Source organism: Hesperophylax consimilis, chromosome 26, assembly GCF_061612785.1.
Source record: "Hesperophylax consimilis isolate HC1 chromosome 26, BYU_Hcon_1.0, whole genome shotgun sequence".
NCBI classification, from domain to species: domain Eukaryota; kingdom Metazoa; phylum Arthropoda; class Insecta; order Trichoptera; family Limnephilidae; genus Hesperophylax; species Hesperophylax consimilis.
The window spans coordinates 15,323,874-15,345,677 of NC_142861.1; the positions used below are offsets into that span (position 1 = coordinate 15,323,874).

At 36.4% G+C, this 21,804-nt stretch overlaps 1 protein-coding gene across 1 annotated transcript in view; it reads right to left on the reverse strand.

Moving 5' to 3' along the window:
• Positions 1-2,615: 2,615 nt before the first annotated feature.
• The window catches only part of WASp (WASP actin nucleation promoting factor), a 43,238-nt gene continuing 24,049 nt past the window's right edge, over positions 2,616-21,804 (reverse strand). The window contains exons 3-11 of the mRNA XM_089647121.1: positions 17,695-17,794; positions 16,531-16,743; positions 15,120-15,245; positions 14,087-14,287; positions 12,050-12,142; positions 10,567-10,674; positions 9,874-10,076; positions 8,234-8,320; positions 2,616-7,381 (exon numbers count right to left, since the gene is read on the reverse strand). Coding sequence (XP_089503247.1) covers positions 7,217-7,381; positions 8,234-8,320; positions 9,874-10,076; positions 10,567-10,674; positions 12,050-12,142; positions 14,087-14,287; positions 15,120-15,245; positions 16,531-16,743; positions 17,695-17,794 — 1,296 coding nt within the window. The 3' untranslated portion in view covers positions 2,616-7,216. The remainder of the gene's footprint in view (positions 7,382-8,233; positions 8,321-9,873; positions 10,077-10,566; positions 10,675-12,049; positions 12,143-14,086; positions 14,288-15,119; positions 15,246-16,530; positions 16,744-17,694; positions 17,795-21,804) is intronic.

Below are 21,804 nucleotides of genomic sequence, written 5' to 3' on the forward strand. Positions count from 1 at the left end.
GTGAGCCTCTTTGCGCCTTCGAGTGCTATGGTTTACAATTTTGTCAACGGATGGCGTTAGTTCAATTTTGTTATCATATTAAGTGACATAAAATTTAAGTGTTCAGTTTTCATAACTAAAAATGATAAGTGATCATGGTGTCCCACTTGTGTCTATCACCTAAGTACACACACGCCGATTGAATGGCGGGACCACATTCAAAAGATACGGTACGTCTTTGTATGAAATTTTATGTTTTTGTTTTTATAAACATCTAAGAGTGTTGACACACAAGGATTTGTTATCATATTGTGGAGAATAATCTGTTCTGTCTATATAGTCCAATAAATCATGCCAGAATGCAACAATTTGACATTTAATTGCGTGCATAGGTATTTGAAAATATGTACCGCGTACGGGTATAGATAAAACGGAGCAAATTAACGCGTTCAAAAGGTTAATAAAAAATATTGATGATTATTTGACACCCACGAGCCAGACAATTACATTTCGACTGTAAATTGGTAAAACTCTTCAAGCCAAATTTTTTGGGAATGTTTCTTTTCAGTGGTTTGATAATCTCGAAATAGTATAAAATAAAGTCACAATTTTCGTCTGTCTGTTTGTGCGCTTAGTTCTTTTAAACTACACAACGGATTTTGATATGGTTTTCACCATCATTTAGAGAATTTCTTCCGAAAGGTTTATATATATAATACATGCATATTATATTTATGGAAAGTAGAGAAAAGTCGAGCAACGCTGGGAACACGTCAGCTAGTATACAAATACAGATGATATGTCAACTTTACAAAAAATGTGTACATTGTCAGATCTATTGTTTCTAGATAATTTACTAAATAATAAAATTAATAGTCCCCAATTGCTGTCTGTCATTGGTTTAAATGTTCCGACGAGTACCAGGTAAATTAATCAATTTAAATGTACCAGACACACTGTTCTTTTTCTTATAGAAGCCAACAACACTAATGCAGCAGATAACTCACATATTACTTGCATGATCACAACTTATACTCACTGCAAACAATTGCTACCCTTTGTTTGCTAACATATTAAACCAATTTGTTGTCTCCTCAGGCCCCAGGCCTATTCTGTCAGAAGGTTGGAATATTTCCGCATTGTCATAAAATCCAAATAAATGGAATATTTAATGATAACTGTTTTTAAAAGTAGATGAAATATGCTTTCAAATTATATTATTTGAAATAAACATATTTTTTGAAATGTTAAAATTTTTAATGCTCACTTTACTAATGTCATATCACTTTTTTGTCATTTTATATAATAATAATTAATACAAAAATCAGTCTCATAAGTTTTTTTCAAATTGCAGTTGGAACATTTGGTTTCATAAATGTGCACATTTTAATTATCTGTGGTTAACTTCTGGATTTATATATAAAGCGTGATGTTTTCTCTTTCTAACACTGTTTAGATCATATTTATCACCACAACAGTAAGGGAGACAACGGTTTCTGTGAGACCATGTGAGTTGTTCCCAAAAGCGAACAAATTAGCCTGTGGTGTAAATAATTTTGAAACAATTTGCACTTCATTTTTCAATAAACTTTTATTAAAAGTTGGTTACAATTTGTGAGTTCAGCGTACTTATTAATTAAAAAAAAATTCTCTTCATCTCTCCTCACACTTTCTTCCTATTTAGTATTTTTTGTTATTATTACTCATACCGACATCATTGGTAAGGATTAACCGCTTCTGTGCCAAGAGCGAGTTAACTCGCATTCTTGGCCTGCTGTGCACATCTACACTTCTACCTACTGGCATTTAAAAGGTTAAGAACAATAATTTTTATCCCAGACGATATTACCGAGACATTTTTTTACTTACGTAATCAGGGCCGGCCAATTGGAGCAGTCCGCTACGGGCGCCGAATTGCAAAGGCGCTGATAATACCTAACAGTCGTAACACATCGCCCTTGAGATTATTTTTCATAAAAACAGCGCTACATACAAATACAAATCATCCGAATATTATTGATACAGTGCTAGGAGTTTTCTGATTTTGACAAGGGGCACTAAAATTTTACTTGCGCCAAGTGCCGTTTCGCTTAGGGTATGTAATGGGTATGTTTCGGACAGCATTAGTGTCCATCAGCTTTACCTGTGATGACCAAATCTGCAGCATCTTCCTACTTCGTTTAGTTTTACAACATACCCGATATGGGACGCCTTAGTTGGGACTCTCGAGTGGTATTCAACTAAAAAGATGGTGGCAAACTAGTCAATAGACTTTTTAAAAAAACAACACTTGATTTCAACTTAAATATCTAATGGAGACAACAACCATTAAGTCAGGGGTATAAGTAAATATGCCCAAAATAGGTTGTTTGGGTTATTTTAATAATTTATGCATATTTCCTAACCTTCAAATATAACTTTGATTGAGAAAAAATTGAACTTAAATGCATCTTTTACCATCTCTCACCACATAAATAGTTATTTCTTGTAGTAATTAAGTTGAAACCAAGTGCTGCTTATAATTTCTTTTGTGTATGAAGCGTGCAGCGGAATTCAACAAGTTTACCAAAAACATTTTAAAAAGCAGTTAGAATAAGGAGTATTTATAGCTCTAATGAACTTAATAACAAAGCAAATCATTTAATATTAAATTTATTGTTTAACATACATAACTGTCTTTTGTGTAAATATACAATTAGGTAATACATAATAACAAAGTAAGTATTTATTAACAATATTGATAACATTATTTGTAAAAGCTGGGAGGGGTGTTAAATACGTTACATTATTTGTGAGATTTTATATAAAAGTTATGACAGCAACCACCGCAATCTTTAAAGATGGCGGTGCAGCAACACAAGAAAAACATTTAAAATTCGAATTCTAACAAGTGTTGCCATTAGTAATAATATGAGAATTATTAAACAAGGGGTAAGTTATTAACGAATTTGTTTTTAATTAAATATTTAAATACATCCTAAAAATAATGCAGTGTGAGAGGAATTAGTTCAGTAGTATAATTTTTAAATAAATCTTAACTTGCAAACATAAATTATGACCAAATCATTACGATTATGATTATTACTTATTCAATAATAAATTATCAGCACATTATAATAATTTGTAGGTGAAATAAATAAAAATGCTTTTTCATGGCGTACTCATTTTGTCATCCGTTAAATAAAATATTAAAAAAATAAATCTATTTTCTGTGATGAGAAGGAAAAAACAATCAACCAACAATGTGATAAAACTAGCTCTTGTAAAATAAGATTCAATAATTCAGTTTAAGTAAAATAATGAGTGTCAATTAATGAAAAAATACAAACATCCTGCTATATTTAGTATCAAATTACACTATTATTTCTTCTACAATCAGTTCAGTGAGATATTCAAACTCTCTAGTGCCCTTTAGGGGGAAATGAAATTGTAAAAAAAAAAAACCTTAAACATTGGGTAGGGACCTCTAAATAGTACCTACTATTTTTCATTCTAGCAACACTATAAGCAAGTATTAATTGAGCAGAAAAGAGCTTTTAATTTGTGTTGCAGACTTTGTCCTGTCTTCAAATACTTGTACAGCTTGACACAATAAATAAACCACTCACTAGATCTTCGGGCTTTTTGTATGAAACAAATTGGTCCTACAAAACCACAGAAATGCCAATATATAAACAGTACAATTTTCATTCGGAGCCTACTTATTCTGCTCTACACCAATGAAATACTCTGAAAGTACATTCCATAGACTTTCAGAGTTTTTCATTGGTGGATATAGTTAGGCAACAATATGACATCACAATATTCACGGTTCCAATTTTCGATCGGAGTTATACCCCCCCTGCTTGACACACTTCACTTAGCAGGTGGCCAACGGAGGAACTAACGATCAAACTTTTTAAAATTCACAAATTATTTTGTAGCCATTATGTTGCAAAGTTATTACATATTATTGTCAAGCTGCACAAACGTTGGCTTTTCATAAAAAGTCATGCGAGGACTTTGACAGAAGGAATTTGGGTGGTGTGTAAAATAGTACCTATATATAGATTAAAAAATGGAGCAATCATTGAAAATTTTAACAAAGAGCAATAAACGTGAGCTTATTCCATTTAGAAAACTTAATACATAGTTGAAATTCTTTTTGGCACATAAAAAATCAATGTTTATCGAAATGTTAAATTTATTAAACTGGCCGTTTCAATGTAATCAATCCCACCGCACGGCACGTTTGACACAAAATATGCTTTTTAGTGAAACTTAAGGCGTTTCACCTCGATGTTCAACATTCGGACTCGGACAAAATCACATATTCCTTACGCGGAAGGCGACGCAGTTGAAATTATCCGCTTATCGCCTGTTTTATTTTGTGAAATTCAGACACAAATATTTAAATGTTTTCCGAGCATAATTTAAAGAACTTAACTCCTATTGTGCGGCTGGCTACATTTGCAGCCTGGAGAATTCGGGCCTAGAGGACGGCTGGCTATATTCGCAGCGCTGGAGAATTAATAGATATTGTCGTGCTTTGTTTTGTGAACTTTCTCAAGGTCTACATGGGATTTCGAAAAACTGTGTAAAGCCCGGGCAACGCCGGGAACTTCAGCTAGTCTATAAATAGTATAAAACAATAACGCTATCAGCGTTTGCCTGTGCGCTTAGTACTACTACGCAACGGATTTTGACAGGGTTTTCACTAGCATTTAGAGAATTCCTTCCGGAAGATTTATATACATAATACAGTAGAACCTCGTTAATTCGAAATCCACGGGACATCAAAAATCAAATTTCGAATTAACAAATTCCCACGTAATTCGAAATTTTATGTAAAAATAAAATAAAAAAATACCCCGAAAATCGATTTTCTCGGCCGCCTCTTTAAATCCGGGTGGTATTTTAGTTGTAAATTCGTATTAATACCAATTATTTCTTTATTTTCGCGACCGATTACCATAGCGGCGGGCCCTTTAAATTCAGATATTCGCAATAAATTCGTAAAAATGCTATATATTTACGCGTAAATCGAGATTTCGCGGCCGATTTCCGTCGCAGCGTGCCATTTAAATTCAAATATACGAAATAAATTCGTAAATATACGATACATTTACGTGTAAATCGAAATTTCGCGGCTGAGTTTCGTCGCGGCCGACCCTTTAAATTTAGATATTTGGTGTAAACTCGTAAAACTACGACATATATCCGCGTAAAATGTATTTTCTCGGCCCTTCAAACTCGGATATTCGAAATAAATTTGAAAAAGTACGACATTCCAGTGTAAATCGATTCAGATTTACAAAATAATAATACTTATTAGGACGATGTATAACCACGTAAAAATACATTTTTCGGCGTTTTACCGCCACGGCTGACTTTTAGATTCAGATTTACGAAATATTATGATTTATTTTCGCAAAAATCAAATTTTTTTGAATTACACAAACAAATTTTCGTGCGGGACAAAAATAAATTTCGAATAAGGAATTAACGAATTTCGAATTAAAAAAATTTTTGTATAAAAAAATTTTTCTGCGGAAATTTTTTTGGCGAAAATTTCGAATTACGCGTTTTTTCGAATTATCGGGGTTCTACTGTACATGGATATTATATTTATTGAAAGGTGAGAAAAGTGGAGCAACACCGGGTACACGTCAGCTAGTTACAGAATAAGTACGAAGCAATATTATGATAAAAGCCACAGATCTTTGTTCCTCCTAAACTCGTAAGGCATATGTAACCCTTAGGGGTCGGACACCTGCATTTGCAGTGTTGAAAAATCGTACCCACGGTACGAAGCACTGCAAATGCAGTGTTGACCTTGGACATTAATTTTGCTTTAGAATATTATCTCTACTAGGTTAGTTAAAGACAAATAATTTTTTTTTACTTTATCAAGTTTGGTTTTGTCTACGGGTTTGCTTTAACAAAATTTTATTTTTATTTATTAAAGTTGCTTAAATAGATTCTTCAATACTGTTGTACCATATTAGCTAGGGTAGGCAGAGTGGAAAAATGCAGAGATTCTGATGCACAACATTTGCTTAATTCACATTCATTAATTTTTTTTCCCAAATCCTTTCACCTTTTGACCATATACCTCCCAATATTCAATATTGGGGGTGCTATCCCCCAAAGTTGGGGAATGTTGTTAGGTGAAATGGGAGAACGGAAAGAGACAGAGATTTATTCAGTTTAAAACATCTCCACTAAAATTTATTCTAACCAAGAGTAATATTAATATTGATTTAAAAAATATTTGTCGCAAGAAAAAATAAATTATTGACAAAATAACTGGATTATTAATGAATGGAGTTGAACTAACTAAGCTCTTAGAAATAAAATAAATCATATACACAATCCAAAGACTTAATTAATTCATCTAAAATGCTATCAATTGATTGAGTTCTAACTTGGAGAAACAAAAGTTGTTAGTTATGACTAAAGACCTCATTAACTAATTAATTCCCTTTTTAGTGTCAAAAAGTATACGCGGACTGCCAACTTATATTAAAGTTAATATTTCAATTCGACATCGTCAATTTATTAGTATTTTTATATTTTATGTAGCTATTTGACGTTTAGGAATGTCAATTCATAGACAGATGCGCTAGTATTGCCAGCGTATGTCGGTTTCGTATTTATTGCATTATCAATATCGGTCTGGATATCAACAGCGCGACCGCGCTTGGGAAATCGGTATAAAATTATTAGTAGTTTTCCATATCGATCTAATATTGTACAGTTATCGATCTCACTGTGGTAGAACCCCTGGTCGAAGAGGGTAGAATTGTAAAGACAAAAGATAGGTAAATCATCACTTTTTTATAGCTGCTTTAAATCCATGTCTGTACAGACAGAACATATTGTTTTCTGTGGAAAATTGTTTCAATATTTGAACAGCATAATAATTTCTACTGCTTCTAAATTCCAATCAGAATTGAAACGTTGCTTGAAATGGTTTGGCCGTGTTTGGTGACCAGATCTGATTAGCCAGGTACTTCTCCACCTTCCTCTTTCCTATATCCTTCCCATCTCCACTATCTTCAGCCTCACAACATACCCCAATTGGGGATAGTCTCACTAGCTCCAGATGGTTAGGAGCAGACTCTTGTGTGGTTTCACATTAAAAAAAAACATTTTGCTTCATTTTCAGAGTTGGACACCAATGGATCAACGTTTAGCTCCAGAAATCACAATAACTTAAGATTCAGTTGGTCTTCTCAGACGAGAATGAAGATTGTTATTCCTCCCACTCTTCGCCGTCGCTGGTGGTGTCGTCCTGCTCCGAGTCCGAGGAGTCAGAGTGCATGGCTTTGGAGCGCTCTTCGAGGGCGCGTGCCAGCGCTCCCGCCAGGCCTGCTTGGTTCACGGACACTCGGTTCTCTGGGTTTGCATTCACCGGTACCTGAAGAAAACAAACCACATTCATTAAAAAAAAGGTTATGCAATTACAGAGCACTTAGACATCATCTTGCAATGACCTGCCATTTAATCTGAGATTAGAAGAGGAGATATGGCATGGAAGCGTATCAATTGTCAGCTGGGCTACGACCAAGCTGCACGGACAAAGCGGCTACGTAACGAAAGTTATGCATTCAGTGTTGACTGGTCGGTGGCCGAGTTGACATCGCGTTTGGGCCCACCCAGGCGTAGTGTGTTCAATTCCTCGGCTGGCTAAGTCCTCCATCACAACACAAGCAACATTTTCAGCTTACTGTGGTGGTAGTAGGAGATTTTCAAATATTGTCAGGTTATTCGTAACCCGGGAATGTTTGTCTTTCAATAAAAAAGTAGTTTGGTTGAGCGATGTCGACGACACGTGTTGTGCGCGCTGTTTCATACTAATAATGGTTCTTGGCCCATCTCCCTTGTTTCTGTTGTGTACAAACCAATGTAAAGTGCCGTTGAGGTGATTAAATCACTTGATGTGGTTGAGGGGTAAAGCACTCGACCAAAGTTAAAATATCATATTATAAGTACTTCATCACTTGTCTGAATTAAACATAAATTCAAAACAAATCCGAGTTCATGGAACCAGAATTACAATAACTCAGAGAGAGACCCACAACCTAAATTAGTATGTTTGATGATGTGACACCAAACGAGGGTCCAAGATCCACAGTGGGACTGTCGCGCTGCTCTTATTGGATAAGCAGAAGGAGATGGTTGGGACATATTATTTTATTAAAAAAGAAACAAGGTTGTCAGCGGGTCAAAAAAAAATTTAAAAAGTTAATTAAAAAATGTTTTGACTTACTGATCGTAGTTCGATCCCTTGTCTGATCTCCTGCAGTAGATTTCCTCTTTTGCCTTCTACTGAGGGCTTTCTTTCCACTTCAACATGCTAGAAAATAAAACAAACAGATAATTAATTGATAAATAAACACAATTAATCAGAAATATGTATGTCAAGACTTTTTATACATAATAATATAACCCGGGCTCTTATAGTTTTATTTAATTCCTTAGTAAGGAATAGACTTGAAAGTGGGTCGGTAATTTGGAGTCCACACCAGGTAAAGTATTCTCTCATGTTGGAGAGGGTTCAGAAGAAATTATTGAGATTTCTCTACATGAGGAAGTATGGCTACTACCCGTGCTCTATGCTACCGACTTTCTTTTGGGTATGCTCGGAATGAACCATCTACGGGTCAGGAGGGATCTTCAGACTGATTCGTGGATGGTTTGAAAACTTTGTCATCATGGAGAGCATTCTTTTCTATGTTCCCGATGGTTATCTCCGTCACCGTCTGTCTACATAGACTATTCTATCTCCCAGCCTGCAGGACTAACTTGCCAATGGTCATGCCGGAATTCGACATTTTTAGCATCAATGAAGCTGCCTTTAAAAGGCAAGCTCTATTATTACTAGTATAGTTGATATACCCACTGGTTATATTAATGTAAGAACTGTTATTAATATCGTATTCATCAAACTCTCGAAACAATGCCTCACATACTTCAAGCCAACATGTTGGCTTAGCATCCAGTTCTTTGTATAAATAACAGATTTGTATAAAAAGTACTGGGATAGGAGGGCGAAGATGCACCTCGGTAATAACCCGCTCAGTTCTAATATTTATTATATAAGATTGTACACATGCACGCTCATCAGATAATATGATCAGCGCCACACTGAAAGCTCTCATACTGATAGTAAGTGTGTCGGTCGACTGACGACGTAGCACTGACGAGCTGGATCGATGGTCCTCGTGCGCATTGCGATTTGCATCTGGCTGACCATTAACATTGCGCTACAGCTCTTTACTCATTCAGATACCTATTACATAGCACCCATACAACAACCTACAGTCCACCTCGGTACAGATATACCTAGCGAGGAGGACTGCGAATGATCTACTATACTTTGTAATTAATAAAAAATAAAGTACCCTTACAGAATTTACGTTGGTATAAATTGTTAATCATTTGTTGTAGAAGTTAACACTGTTAGTGTTGACCCTAAGGAATAAAATAATCAATTACATTAACCTTTCCAGGAGTATGGACGCTAATGAACGACGGTACACACTTTCGCCAAAGGAGTATGGACGGCTATGGACGACAGACGTCGCATAGTTAAATTTCGCACCTCGATTCTGTAAATATGCATTGTATTGCAATCTATGGGCATATTCCTGTAACTTTACACCAATTTTAAACATTTGACATCATTATCGACAGAGATATCGGACGTTGTTTATTTTGCATAAAGCACACATTTAATCAAAAAATATATATTTTTATTTATGAAAAAAAAACTCACTCCCCAGAGCACGGCCAGCATTACGTAACTTACTCCCGGAAAGGTTAAAGAGTGAGACTGACGAGATTATAAAAAAAACATAAATTACATATCCAAATCATATCTGAATCAGTATAAAGATAAGTTCTCACCTTCAAAGTAGAAGCCCCGCCTCTGATGCTCTCCATGAGGGCGGATCTCATGTCGGGGGCACCACCCGCATTGCTGGGGGTCCTCTGAGCCCCCAACTGTGAAGCGGGAGGCGCCTGGGTGGCGCAGGGCTCCATAGCGGGCGGCGGGGGCGGGGCAGGTGGCGCAGGGGGAGGGGGCGGAGGCGGTGGGGGCGCTGCACTGGCTGCTACGCATGCGGGAATAGAAAAATGCATAATTACAATTTTAATTTAAACCTTGGTATTATACATGTTAGGCACACATCAGCTGACACACATGATAACATGAAATTTCAACAGTAAATATGTTTAATCACTCCAGCGCCTTTGAGGTGATTTCTCACGAAAACGGCGCTATATAAATTAGCTAAATATTCAATATTATTACTCTTATATTAATTTATCTTAGAAACAAAATAAAATTTGACGATAACTACCGAACAGTCATACAATTACTTAAAAAGGTTAAGAATACTTCTATGTGTTCAAATCATGGATAATAGAAACACATGGAGATACGACATGGAAGCGTGTCGACTGTTGTTGCTATGACAAAACCGAACAAACTATCAAAGCACGCAGTTTCATACTAATAATGGTTCATGGCCCATCTCCCTTGTTTCAACTATCGATGGTTATGACAACTAATTATGGTAGTATGGTGTGATGACTAACCTTGCTGTAGCTGTGGGGCGGGCATTGTCCTTAGTGGAGGGGGAGGCGGGGGTGGCGGGGCTCGTGCGGGGGGAGGGGGTGCTAGACGGGTCTCTCTCACGGCAAGCGCTGGAAAATAAATAAAACATAAAAGTTTAATTAAACTTAAGCAGAGTAAATACAAATTTTACTTTTACAAGCAGGTTTTTTCTCTGCATTCTACCACATCATGCAGCACGTTTTGACACAGTTGTACGTGTTTTATTAAATTTATTAATTCATAGATCACATTCGCGACATCCGTGTACGGGGATAGTCGCTGATGAATCACCTATACGACAGCTATACAGGGTGTCCGGAAACTCGTAGTACAAGCGGGAAACTGGTGAATCTACATCACATTTGGAGTCGATTTTGTAGTATATTTTTTTTTTATTTGAGCTTTCGTTATCGAGTAAATCGAGTTTGAAGTTGATTTTTTTTTTTTTTTTTTAATCAAATTCTTATAAATTATTACTGAAGATCAAAGTACCCAACTAATTAAAACTATTTGAAAGTAAAACAAATGAAGAAACTCGGATTTGAAGCATTATTTTGAAATCACCCTTCATTTAACCCGGTGTAATCATAAAATATTTCTGCTCTGCAGGGTTAAAACATCTGTTATTCAACCCTAAACACCAGAAAAAACTTTAACCCTAAAATAGCCGAAAAATTTTTTTTTTTGGTTTTTTTTTTTTTTTTTTGAAAATGCTCAAATCAAAAAACTTTATGTTTTTTTGGGTTCCCCATGTGGTGTAGATTCTCCAGTTTCCCGCTTGTACTACGAGTTTCCGGACACCATGTATATTATATATGACGTCTAACAGAAGATTTTTTTACTGTTATTGCCCGATTGGGAGACCGACAGCGTTAATTGACGCAAGTGCCAAAATATATTTATTTTATGTACTATTATGACTTTTTGTTCATAGTAGTGGTAAATTTTTTTTTTTTTTTTTAAATCCTCGATCCTACACAGAAACGGGCGAGAGATTCCCCTATCTTAAAAAAAACAAATTGCAATCTTTTGGCACAGGCTGTCCGGTGGGAATTCTACTGGTATTTCAATGGAAGATGCTCCGAGTAACAAGCGCTATAGATCCAACCGGTGCACAGACGGGAAACACACCAAATGTGTGCCAAGCACTTGTACAAAGTTGACATTTGTCACATGGGAACGGGTCGCTTCTATGACGTGTTATTGTGTTCAACAGCTCGGTTGCGGACTGATTATTCAGCCTCTGTGTTTCCTTCCTCCTTCAACATTGATGTTTTCAAGACCTAGGTTCACTACTTCCTTTGCTCAAAAAGAACCTCCCCACAACCGGAGTTAATATAAAAATGATATGAAACTTTTAACAGGTCTAATGCAAAGCTAGTTACCAATTTACACATCCGACATTGTCGTTGGGACGTAAATAATATTTGAATAATGAGATATAAAGGTAATAATGAAATTTACCTGCAGTAAGGGGATTAGTGACCAGGGGCACAGGAGTTCTAGCGGGTACTGGCGGTGGCATCTGCGCTCGGTTAATCAGGGCCAGATTCAGTGCTGGGTCAAAAACAAACAAAATAATTAAACTAATATTCATATCATTCAACAATAAAATGCTTCTTTGGGGTGTATGGCAGAAATTAAAATGTAGTAAGTATTATCATCAAACACCATCTTTTTTTTTCGACCCCCGTTAAACGCAGATTTTGGGTTCGTTTCAGCTCTCTATTAAATTGTGATCAACTGATAAGCATCAGAACACGATGGCTGTGCTTTTCTTCTGAGAAACGAATCTAGAATCTGCATTTAATAGGGACCTTTCGGAGTAGGGAACGTATCCACTCGAGCGAAAGCTATAGGTAGGCGATTGTTATGAATTAAAATTTATTTATTCTTAAGTTCCCGGTATCAGTTTTTTTTTATTTTTTATTTTTTTTTTATAGTGAATACCTCACAAGAGTCCCAACTGCTCCCGTCTGGAGCCAGTGAGACTATGGCATCCCCAATTGGGGGATGTTGTGAGGCTGAAGGTAAGTGGGGAAGGGAAAGAGGAAGGTGGGGAAGTACCTGGCTATTCAGATCTAGTCACTAAACACGGCTAAAGCCATTTGGAGCAACGTTTCAATTCTGAATGGTGGTCTTACACCAGGGCGATACTGGTAGTATCTTCCACTCTGGAACGTGCCGCAAATATACTATATATTATTTTAATTAATTAATTGTGAAATAACACAAATTAATCAAATAAAATTTATTTGCGCACGCCGGGTTCGAACCCGCGACCTTTGGAATGGCAGTCCAATGCGTTACCACTGGACTATGCCGGCCGTCAAATATGTATATACGGCCGTCAGCTAATATGTTTAGTGTTTCTATCGAATAACAAAAGATGTCACAAAAGTTTAATAATAGAATATTCTAAATAATATTTTGTATCGTGTAGTCTGCGTATCAAAAATTGCTTTTTTTAATGTTTGTAACTATAGACATTTCTAGTAGACCATAGACAACATATAGTAATAGTAATAATCCATATTGCGCCAATTAAGTAAATGTTAGGACAATTTTGGTAAGTACATACAGAATTCACGCATTTATAAATTTTCTTCCATAAAAACATGGGATAAATGGTGAAATGTAGATGGATTCATTAGCTTTCAACCACAGTAAGCAGTTTACATATTTCGGTAATAATATTCCGAGGTTTGATTTCAAAACCGAAAACAAAACAGAACACCGAGAAATTTAATGCTTAACCTCTCAGACAAAGACTTTTATTTACTATGTGTTCCTTTGCGAACTGTCAAAACGTGATAATTTTTGTGTTATTTACGAGTTTTGCTAAAAGCTTCATAACTCACGTTTTGGGAAACGTAGCCTCATTCTAAAAAATGTTTTGGAAAGATTATGAAATTCACTATGGCATTGTGTTGTAATACGTAAATATTTGCGTTTCTAAATATACATTTTATGAAAACGTCAAAAATATCTAAAAATCGCTTACCATTATTTCAAAGCTGTGAAAAATGTACTTTTTTCTGAGTATCATAAAGAAATAACACTTTATATATTGAAGAAATATAATTAGAAACTATTAGTCACCTCAAAATATTAACCGTCCAAACTAAAATATTTTTAATAAATTATTTAGAAACGCAATAAATTATGAACGAACAAGATGACAGATCCAATCGACTTAGATAATGCACCTCTACATTCCATAGATATTCTTGAATACAGACGCGTAGCGTTAATCATTATCGATACTCTGTTTTTTAAATCATGGCAATCCGTATACTAGTGATGGAAATAAATCGATTTTTGTAAAATCTCGCGCGTTTACGTGAAAAGACGTTCTAATGTCTTGACCGCTATTATCATATTTACGTCTTTTGACGTTCTAATGTTCTGAGTGGTTAAGGCCTTTTTTTTAAATACACTTTCGCTAAAGTGGTTATTTTTGAAGTTTTATTTAACATTACACTACTGGTTGGGACTTACATCTGGGAGCGTTGGGTACGTCCACGTCATCCGTCTCCACAAGCGCCTCCTTGACGGCGTCTACACCCCCGTGGCTGTTGATGAAGTCGTAGATGAACTCGCGCGTGTCCTTGTCCCGCAGCTGCGTCTCCGACACGCCCGCCTGTGTGAAGAACTCCTTCATCACCTTCTCAGGGAGGTTGTCAATATCGATATCGAACCCTGCAACACGTATTAGAAGAACACATTATTTAGAACGATGCAAGAAGAACCTACAGATTTTATAATGAAGTTGTTTCCTAATTCTTTTTATGAAAATCTCTAAATAGTATAAAATAAAGTCGCTCTATATGTTTGTCTCTCTCTTTGTGCACTTAGTTCTTCTAAACTACGCAACGGATTTTGATAGGATTTTCACTATCCTTTAGAGAATTTCTTCCGAAAGGTTTATATATATAATACATGTAAATTATGTTTGTAAGAAAGTAGAGAAAAGTCGATGTTTTGTAATGAAGTCGTAAAAATATATTTTCGAACGCTTACATGCAATGGTGTCCCGTGAAGTCACATGCTTTCCAGTCAGCTTAAAAAATAAACTTTTAACAGCTTATTCTAAAAGTTCTGTCCTCAGCATGCTAATATGATACTTTTGTAAAAAACATGAAATTTCGTTGTACGAGACAACCTCATTACAGGTGAAGCGACCCAGAGGCAGGTCCAGGAAGAGATGGATAAACTTCGTGGAAGAGGATTGGAGCAGAACTGGAAAGACAGGGTCAGTGGAGAACATTTGTTGAGGTCAAATCCTACCCCGAGATGTAGTGCCGTGATGATGATGACGATGCAGCAGATGGAAAGAGAACTAGACACAGATTACAGAGGGCGTTGCATTCTCGTTACTTTGCAAAACGTGTCTAGCCTTACCTAGCCTGTTTCTTCTCGCCAAATAAGAATCGGGCTTAAAATTTATATTTGTAGCATCGATGACATGTTGTGGAAGTTTGTTCCATGCATCCACTACTACTCTATTTGCAATGATATTAAAGTGAATTACCTTTATTAGCATCCCAACCAACGTGGGAGACATGTTTGAAGTCTTGCGGCAGACCAATGTCCGCTTTAGTCAACTTTCTTGACTTGTTTTTCTTGGCGGGGTATTTAGAATTTGCAGAATTTGAATCTGAAAGAGAGAATTTCAATTATTTCATATTGCGGACAAGAAATTGTAAATTTTTGCAATGGGCAAGTGTAATTTCTTTGCCACTTCTAAATGACCCTTTTGGTAGAAGTTTGAAACGATATTGGGATGGCGGAATGATAATCAATAGACTATGATCAACACAAGTATATATTACAGCAAAAAAAAGATCAGGGTACTGTGTACAGCCAGACTCAAAAATGTATCCATTCTGAAAGAGCTAGACATCCACAATACATCACCTTGATTGGACAAAGTTCTAACTAACATTTTTTCAAAAATTACCTTTGAATGCAACATCATTTCTTGTACTCATTTCGTAATTGATTATTATTGTTGTCTTATAATTTTGACAGGCCAAACACCAATTGACCTAAGGGAAGAACCGCCACTGCTCATTTCCATAATAACCAAAATAATTTTCAGAGCCATCTGTTTTGTATTTCTGAAGATACTTGTACAACAACGTTCTAACATCAAGATTCCATTTATTTAACAAGGTTCTAACATCACTTTGAACCTTTTGCAATCGCCATTTTATTTGTATCTGAGAGTTGATCATTTTTACGAGGCGCCGTGTAGTTCATCACTTTGGTTGACTACGGTTCTAACTTCGTCTTTTGTTTTGAGGTGTCAAAGTTTGCAAAGACGAATTCTCATATTTTAACAATTTCTGATTGTGAGGTCAATCTTGTGTAAAGTATTTTTTTACGATTGTTTTCTTTTAACCAGATAATATATGTTCATATATGTTTCATGTTAATATCGTAATATATTTCCCCAGAAGCAACTGTCAAAAAAACTAAATTTATACAAACATATAAAATGGTTTTATTATTTCTACATAAACCTGAACACATTTCTTACAAGAAAAACAATAATCAAAAGGTGTTTTCAAATAAATAATGTCCTTTATACCTACTTTAAAATTCAAATATATTAATTTTTGGGACGATGTTGAATGAAAATGAATTATGACATGCATAGATAAAATCTTTCCTAGACGAATAGTCAGAGAGGCTACATTCATGAAACAAGAAAGCAACTACAGTTATTATTAGCGCAAGCAATTCTGATACTGTCCTCCATACAGTTTTCAAAGCCTAAAGGTTAAAATCGCATCCCTAAAAATTACAGCACGGATGGTATCAGAATGCACGATCGTTAAAAAAAGACACTCACCGGTGAGCAAAAGAACATTTATTGGTTAAGAAGAAGTACAGGCAAATTATTTTAAAGAGTTTGAATGTATTTGTATCAAACTTACTATTCATAGGCGGCACTTTCTGTCCACCGTTGACGGTGGGCGTGGCAGGGAGGGGGGCTTGCGGCGTGGCGGGCAGGGGGGCGGTGGGCTGGTGGTGGTGGTGATGATGGCGCGCCGGACCTGCCGCCGCCTTGCCCGAGAGCGAAGAGCCCCGCGACACATCGTTGCTCGTCGAGTTGCGGTTGTTGAGCTGTAGCGCCTTCTGACGGCGCTCTGGAAATACAAAATTTCTATTTGATTGCTGAAGTATCCTGAACAATCTTGATTTACGTATCATAAATATCTTTCATGGTAGTTTGTCAACAGATATGTCATTACATCGCTTCTATACAGACTTACAAAACAACATATTTTGTATACAAATTATTTACTATACATTACATGCAAATAACAAAATATACGGGAAAGTTATGACTAACATCACATAGAGATCCCAATTTTTTTTGTTTATTTTTCAATCTATTTTTTTCCCCTTTTTTTTTAACAAATGGACTGCAATCTTTAGAGCACAGGCGTCAGGTAGGTATGCTGTCCTTGTTCTATCGGTATTACAATGGAAGATGCTCTGAGGAACTAGCGTCATTGATCCCTTCGGCACCGGTGCGTAGTCGGGATACACGCCAAACGCGCGCCCAACATTTCTACACGGTTGACATTTGTCACATGAGAACGGGTCGCTTCTACGATTCGTTCTTAAGTTCAACAGCTCGGCTGTGGAACGAACTGCCGGCCTCTGTGTTTCCTCCCTCCTACAACATGGGACTCTTCAAGACCCATGTTCACTCCTTCCTCTCCACAAAAAGACCCTCCACACAGCATCCCCAAAGACGACATAGGCCCTGAGGGAAATTATTTTCTTCAGGGCCTCCTGTGTGGAGTTAATATAAAAAATAAAAAAATAAAGGATTAAAAATAACTTTTGGAGTCAGGTCTACTCTTCAATGCTGTTTGAAAGACAATAAACGAAGCTTGGACAACCAGTAGGCCAATGTCCTAAATTAGCAGGCGGTATAAATAATTCTGAGCTCACGACCGTGAATAGCAACAGTTCTACTTTACCGCTATAAGTGCCATCTGTGTTAAGCACCTCTAAACTTTACTTGAAGGTGGTGAAATACCCTTAAGAATATTTGCAAATGAGATTTATTAGGGATGAAAACAAACCTTCTCTTCTCTGTTTCTTCAACTCTATCTTCTCAAAGAGGTTATCCTTGAGAATAACCGCCTCTTCTTCACTCGCAAAGTTGAAGGCTGTCATGTATTCCTGAAAAGAGAAATGTAACTAAATATTATTATTTCAAATACATACTTACTGAAATTTCAAGCCAGTCAAATGTTTTATAATAAATACATATTAAGAGGGCTGTTCAGAATGTAATTGCGGTTTAGCTATAAATAAAAATACGCATAGAAACAAATATTTTATTACGCATCTCTTAACCCTTAGAATGCAAGGGGTAAAATGCCGATCGCCTGCCGTACGCCTGACTGACACTATTATCGTAACTTGTGATGATGTTTTTATAAATTAAATATCGTATTTAAATATTTATAATTTTTTTTTTACATATTTCCAATGTAGTTTCTCCAGGATAGCTACTTATATTCAGAGAAATGTTTTTTTTTTCTCTCTCTAAAGTTATAAAAAAATATCATATAATGAAGACGTACTTTTATTATATTTTCCAGCTAAATAAGCGTTCTTAACAATAAAAATAAGTACAGGCTTTTAAACATACAAGGCTTTCCTGTGAATAAATACAGTACTAAGACTTTTGAAAATAAAGATAAAATAAACATTGTTTGCAAGTGACGAAACTACAAGTTAGAATAATATTAAGATACATTATTTCCCTGTCAAGCGAATACAATATATATTTCAGTAGTCTTGGAGCAGTTTTAAGGTTCAAAATAGCATAAAATCGAGGCAAGTTTGGTGAGCTATTAGCTAACCCACTATGGACTCTTGGCGCACTAGGGGTTAAAATAATGCTTTCCACTGTTAGTTTTACTTAGTTGCCATTTGAATTCAAGCACTTGTCATAGCGTTTCGCCAATTCGCAAATTGCTTCCACATAGAAAATAGATTAAGAAATATAATTTCCTTACCAAGCGAATAAAATATATGCCAGGAGCATCGAGGTTCAAAATAACATAAAAAACAGAGTCAAGAGCGGTCGAGCGGCTAGCATATCCGTTAGGGATACGTCGGAACTCCACGGGTACAAATTTTGGATATCCGCTAGGGATTAGCTGGCATTGAAACGGTTAACTGAAATAATAGAAAAGATTCCAATCGAGGCGACTCCACACGCGGACAGTTAACTAAATGATTTAGTTGCTACTTATCACCGTCCTTGCTACTGCTTGTAGCAGCTTGTTACTATAACCAAATAACTATAGCTTGCTACTATAACCAAATTTGTATATGCTCTTACAAGCAGTGGCGGCATGTGAATTTCGAGTGTACTAGAGTGCTGTAATCGACCAGCTAGGTCTTTTACACAGACTGTATGATAGGGGGCTGGTCAGTCCGTAGTTAGCCGCTAGGTCTGGGTAGAAATCTGCTTTACCCTTGCTCGGGTCGGTAAAGGAATCTACTTTTATCCTTGCTCCGGTCGGTACAGGAATCTGTTTTTATCCTTGCTCAGTTTGGGGCTGAAATCTGCTTTATCCTCGGTGCGGGAGGAGGCAGAAGAGGCAGGAATCCAGGGGGAAGCCAGGTCAAAGAAGATCCAAGTTGAGATCCAGAGAGAAGCAGTCAGGAAGAGCAGAGTAGAGTAGCTGGTGGCGGTCCAAGGCAGAGAGAGCGAGCTGAAGGCTGACGCGCCGTATTTATTGGGCAATCAACCTCTCCCGACTTTGGGGAGGGCGGGGTCGACGCGCTGCCTTCATTCGCGGATTGTTGATGGTCCGCGGGCTGTGACGTCCGCTAAGATTTAATTAGCGGAGGTCACAACCTTTAGAACTACTCTACTCTTTATGCTCTTTTAATCGATCCTAACCACTCATCTCTACCATTTTTATTTATCAATCAGTTGTACATACATTCATTCAGCGTGGGGGTCCCCAACATATTCAGGGGAAATCTTATTTAATTTTCTTAATTCTAATTTCTATTAACTAATTATGCTAAGGAGAGTCCGGCCGTTTTATCAATGTCTTTTATTTCGTAATATCTACGGCCGAACTCTCTCAAACTTAGTCTAAACATTTCAATACATCGTCAATTCAAAATATTTCCCCGTACAGCGTTGCTTAGGGGCGCGTTGATTGGTCCCGGGCGGTCGCCTGGGCCGGCCGGGCGCTTGCGGTGAGGGGAAGCGATGCGGGGGCGAGCGGGACTCGAGGTATCGAAGCCCCACGTAAGTTCTAAAAACACGCTCCCGCTCGGTTGTTCGACCGTTATGAAATGGCGGCCGCCGGGAGCGGTACACACCGTCTGGTACAAGTGCATTTAAATTTAAAAAAAAAAAAATTAAACGCAGTTTTGCATTTATTAAAAATTTATTTTTAAAATGGCATTATTGATGTTGTTGAACCCTAAAACGTTTTTTTTAATTTTCATTTGTTTTTTTTTTGTATGTACATTTTCAGCAAATCAGTGAAAAAAAAGTTTTGGACTAAACAACATTGTCGAAGTTTTCAAACTTAGCACTCTATCACACTCAAAAGTCACGGGCTGCCACTGCTTACAAGGCTCTTGGCTTGATTACTCTGTCGGCAGATCTACAGATTCCTTGTCCCAATACATTTTTTCAAATCACAAATGAAAAAAATGCAATGTGGACGTGTTTCGTTATACAAAGTCTGGTCAATCAGGCCTTAGATTTTTAATACAAAACTGTGTTTCATCATCATAAAATTCAAATGGGACAGTGATATACAATGTCAGGCAAGTGTAAGAAAGACAGCGCATGCTGAATAGGCTAGGATCAAAAAGGTCAAATCAGTGGCGAAATTGGCTTCCATTCAAATCTGGAAGATGGAATGCATTTCTAGTGTGTATTATCCATACAGTGCTATTATATTGCCTTCCTGACTGCACATTCCAAGAGAGGTTAATTAATATTGATGGGACCCTTTTGTTGATACAGTTCTGATAAGATAACAAATGAGAGGTAATAGAAATACTAAACAATTTCCAGGTTAGGTTAGGTTAGGCTTTGCATCCGGACCTTGGGAACAACAACAACAGAAATTTAAGCTCTTGAAACTGTTAATTTACCTTTGCCTGAGTTAACTAATTTTATTTTTTGTCAAATTTTTTTTTAATTTTTTTTATAAATTATTTTTTATTTTTAATAATATGTTCACATGGTACTTACATAATTCATTTTACATCTTGGGTCTTTTTACTACTCTTCCTTTGAAAGCATTTGCTTGTGTATGATATATGTAATAAATGCATATCTCATGACGGAACACTTCTCAAATTGATATGATTGCGTTGATTTAGAAAATTTTAACAGAGAAGCTGTGTAAGATTCATGACGCCAGAGCTCACTGTTCATAGTTTTGCTGTTTGAGAGCAAATAGACAAACAGATCACTAACAGTAAAGACAATAATTTGAAAAAAATTCTTAAACATTTTGTTTAGGAAACCATTTTTTTTCTTTCATTTGTTTATTTCAAACCTGACGTGTGGTCTATAACCCTTTATTTACTTTCATTATTAAGTAATCGCTTATTACATTTTAATATAAATCACATTAAAATTATATTTCACTTACGAAATTACATTATGCCAACCCCAATATTGGGAAACATTACTATGAAAGAGGAAGATTGGGAGAATCTGGCAACTAAACATTCGCTTACTGAACATAGCTAAAGCCACTTCAAAGAGAAATAATTTATCTTTTACAAGAGCGATACAGTAACTAATTAACCATCACACTAGGTACTCAGAACCTTGCTTGACTCTTACATGGTCTGACTCGAGTATTTGATTCTTTGGACGTTACCAACTTCTTCCACCATTTACTTCCACGTCATACATACCATTAGTTTATTAAATACCTAAACATGACCTTACAGAACTAAATAGTAAAAGGTAAAGTCACAAGGAGGAAATCCATAATTGGTTTTATTTTGGCTATATAATACAGGGTTTTCCAATAAGAGGTGTTATTTTGATATTCAATCGTAAAAGATCAATGGTTTCGTTGCTTGTGTGGCACCTAGCGCCGTCTTGTTGAAAGTAAACGTTGTCCAGATCAATACCATCCAATTCCGGCCATAAAAAATCATTAATCATCTCTCGATAGCGC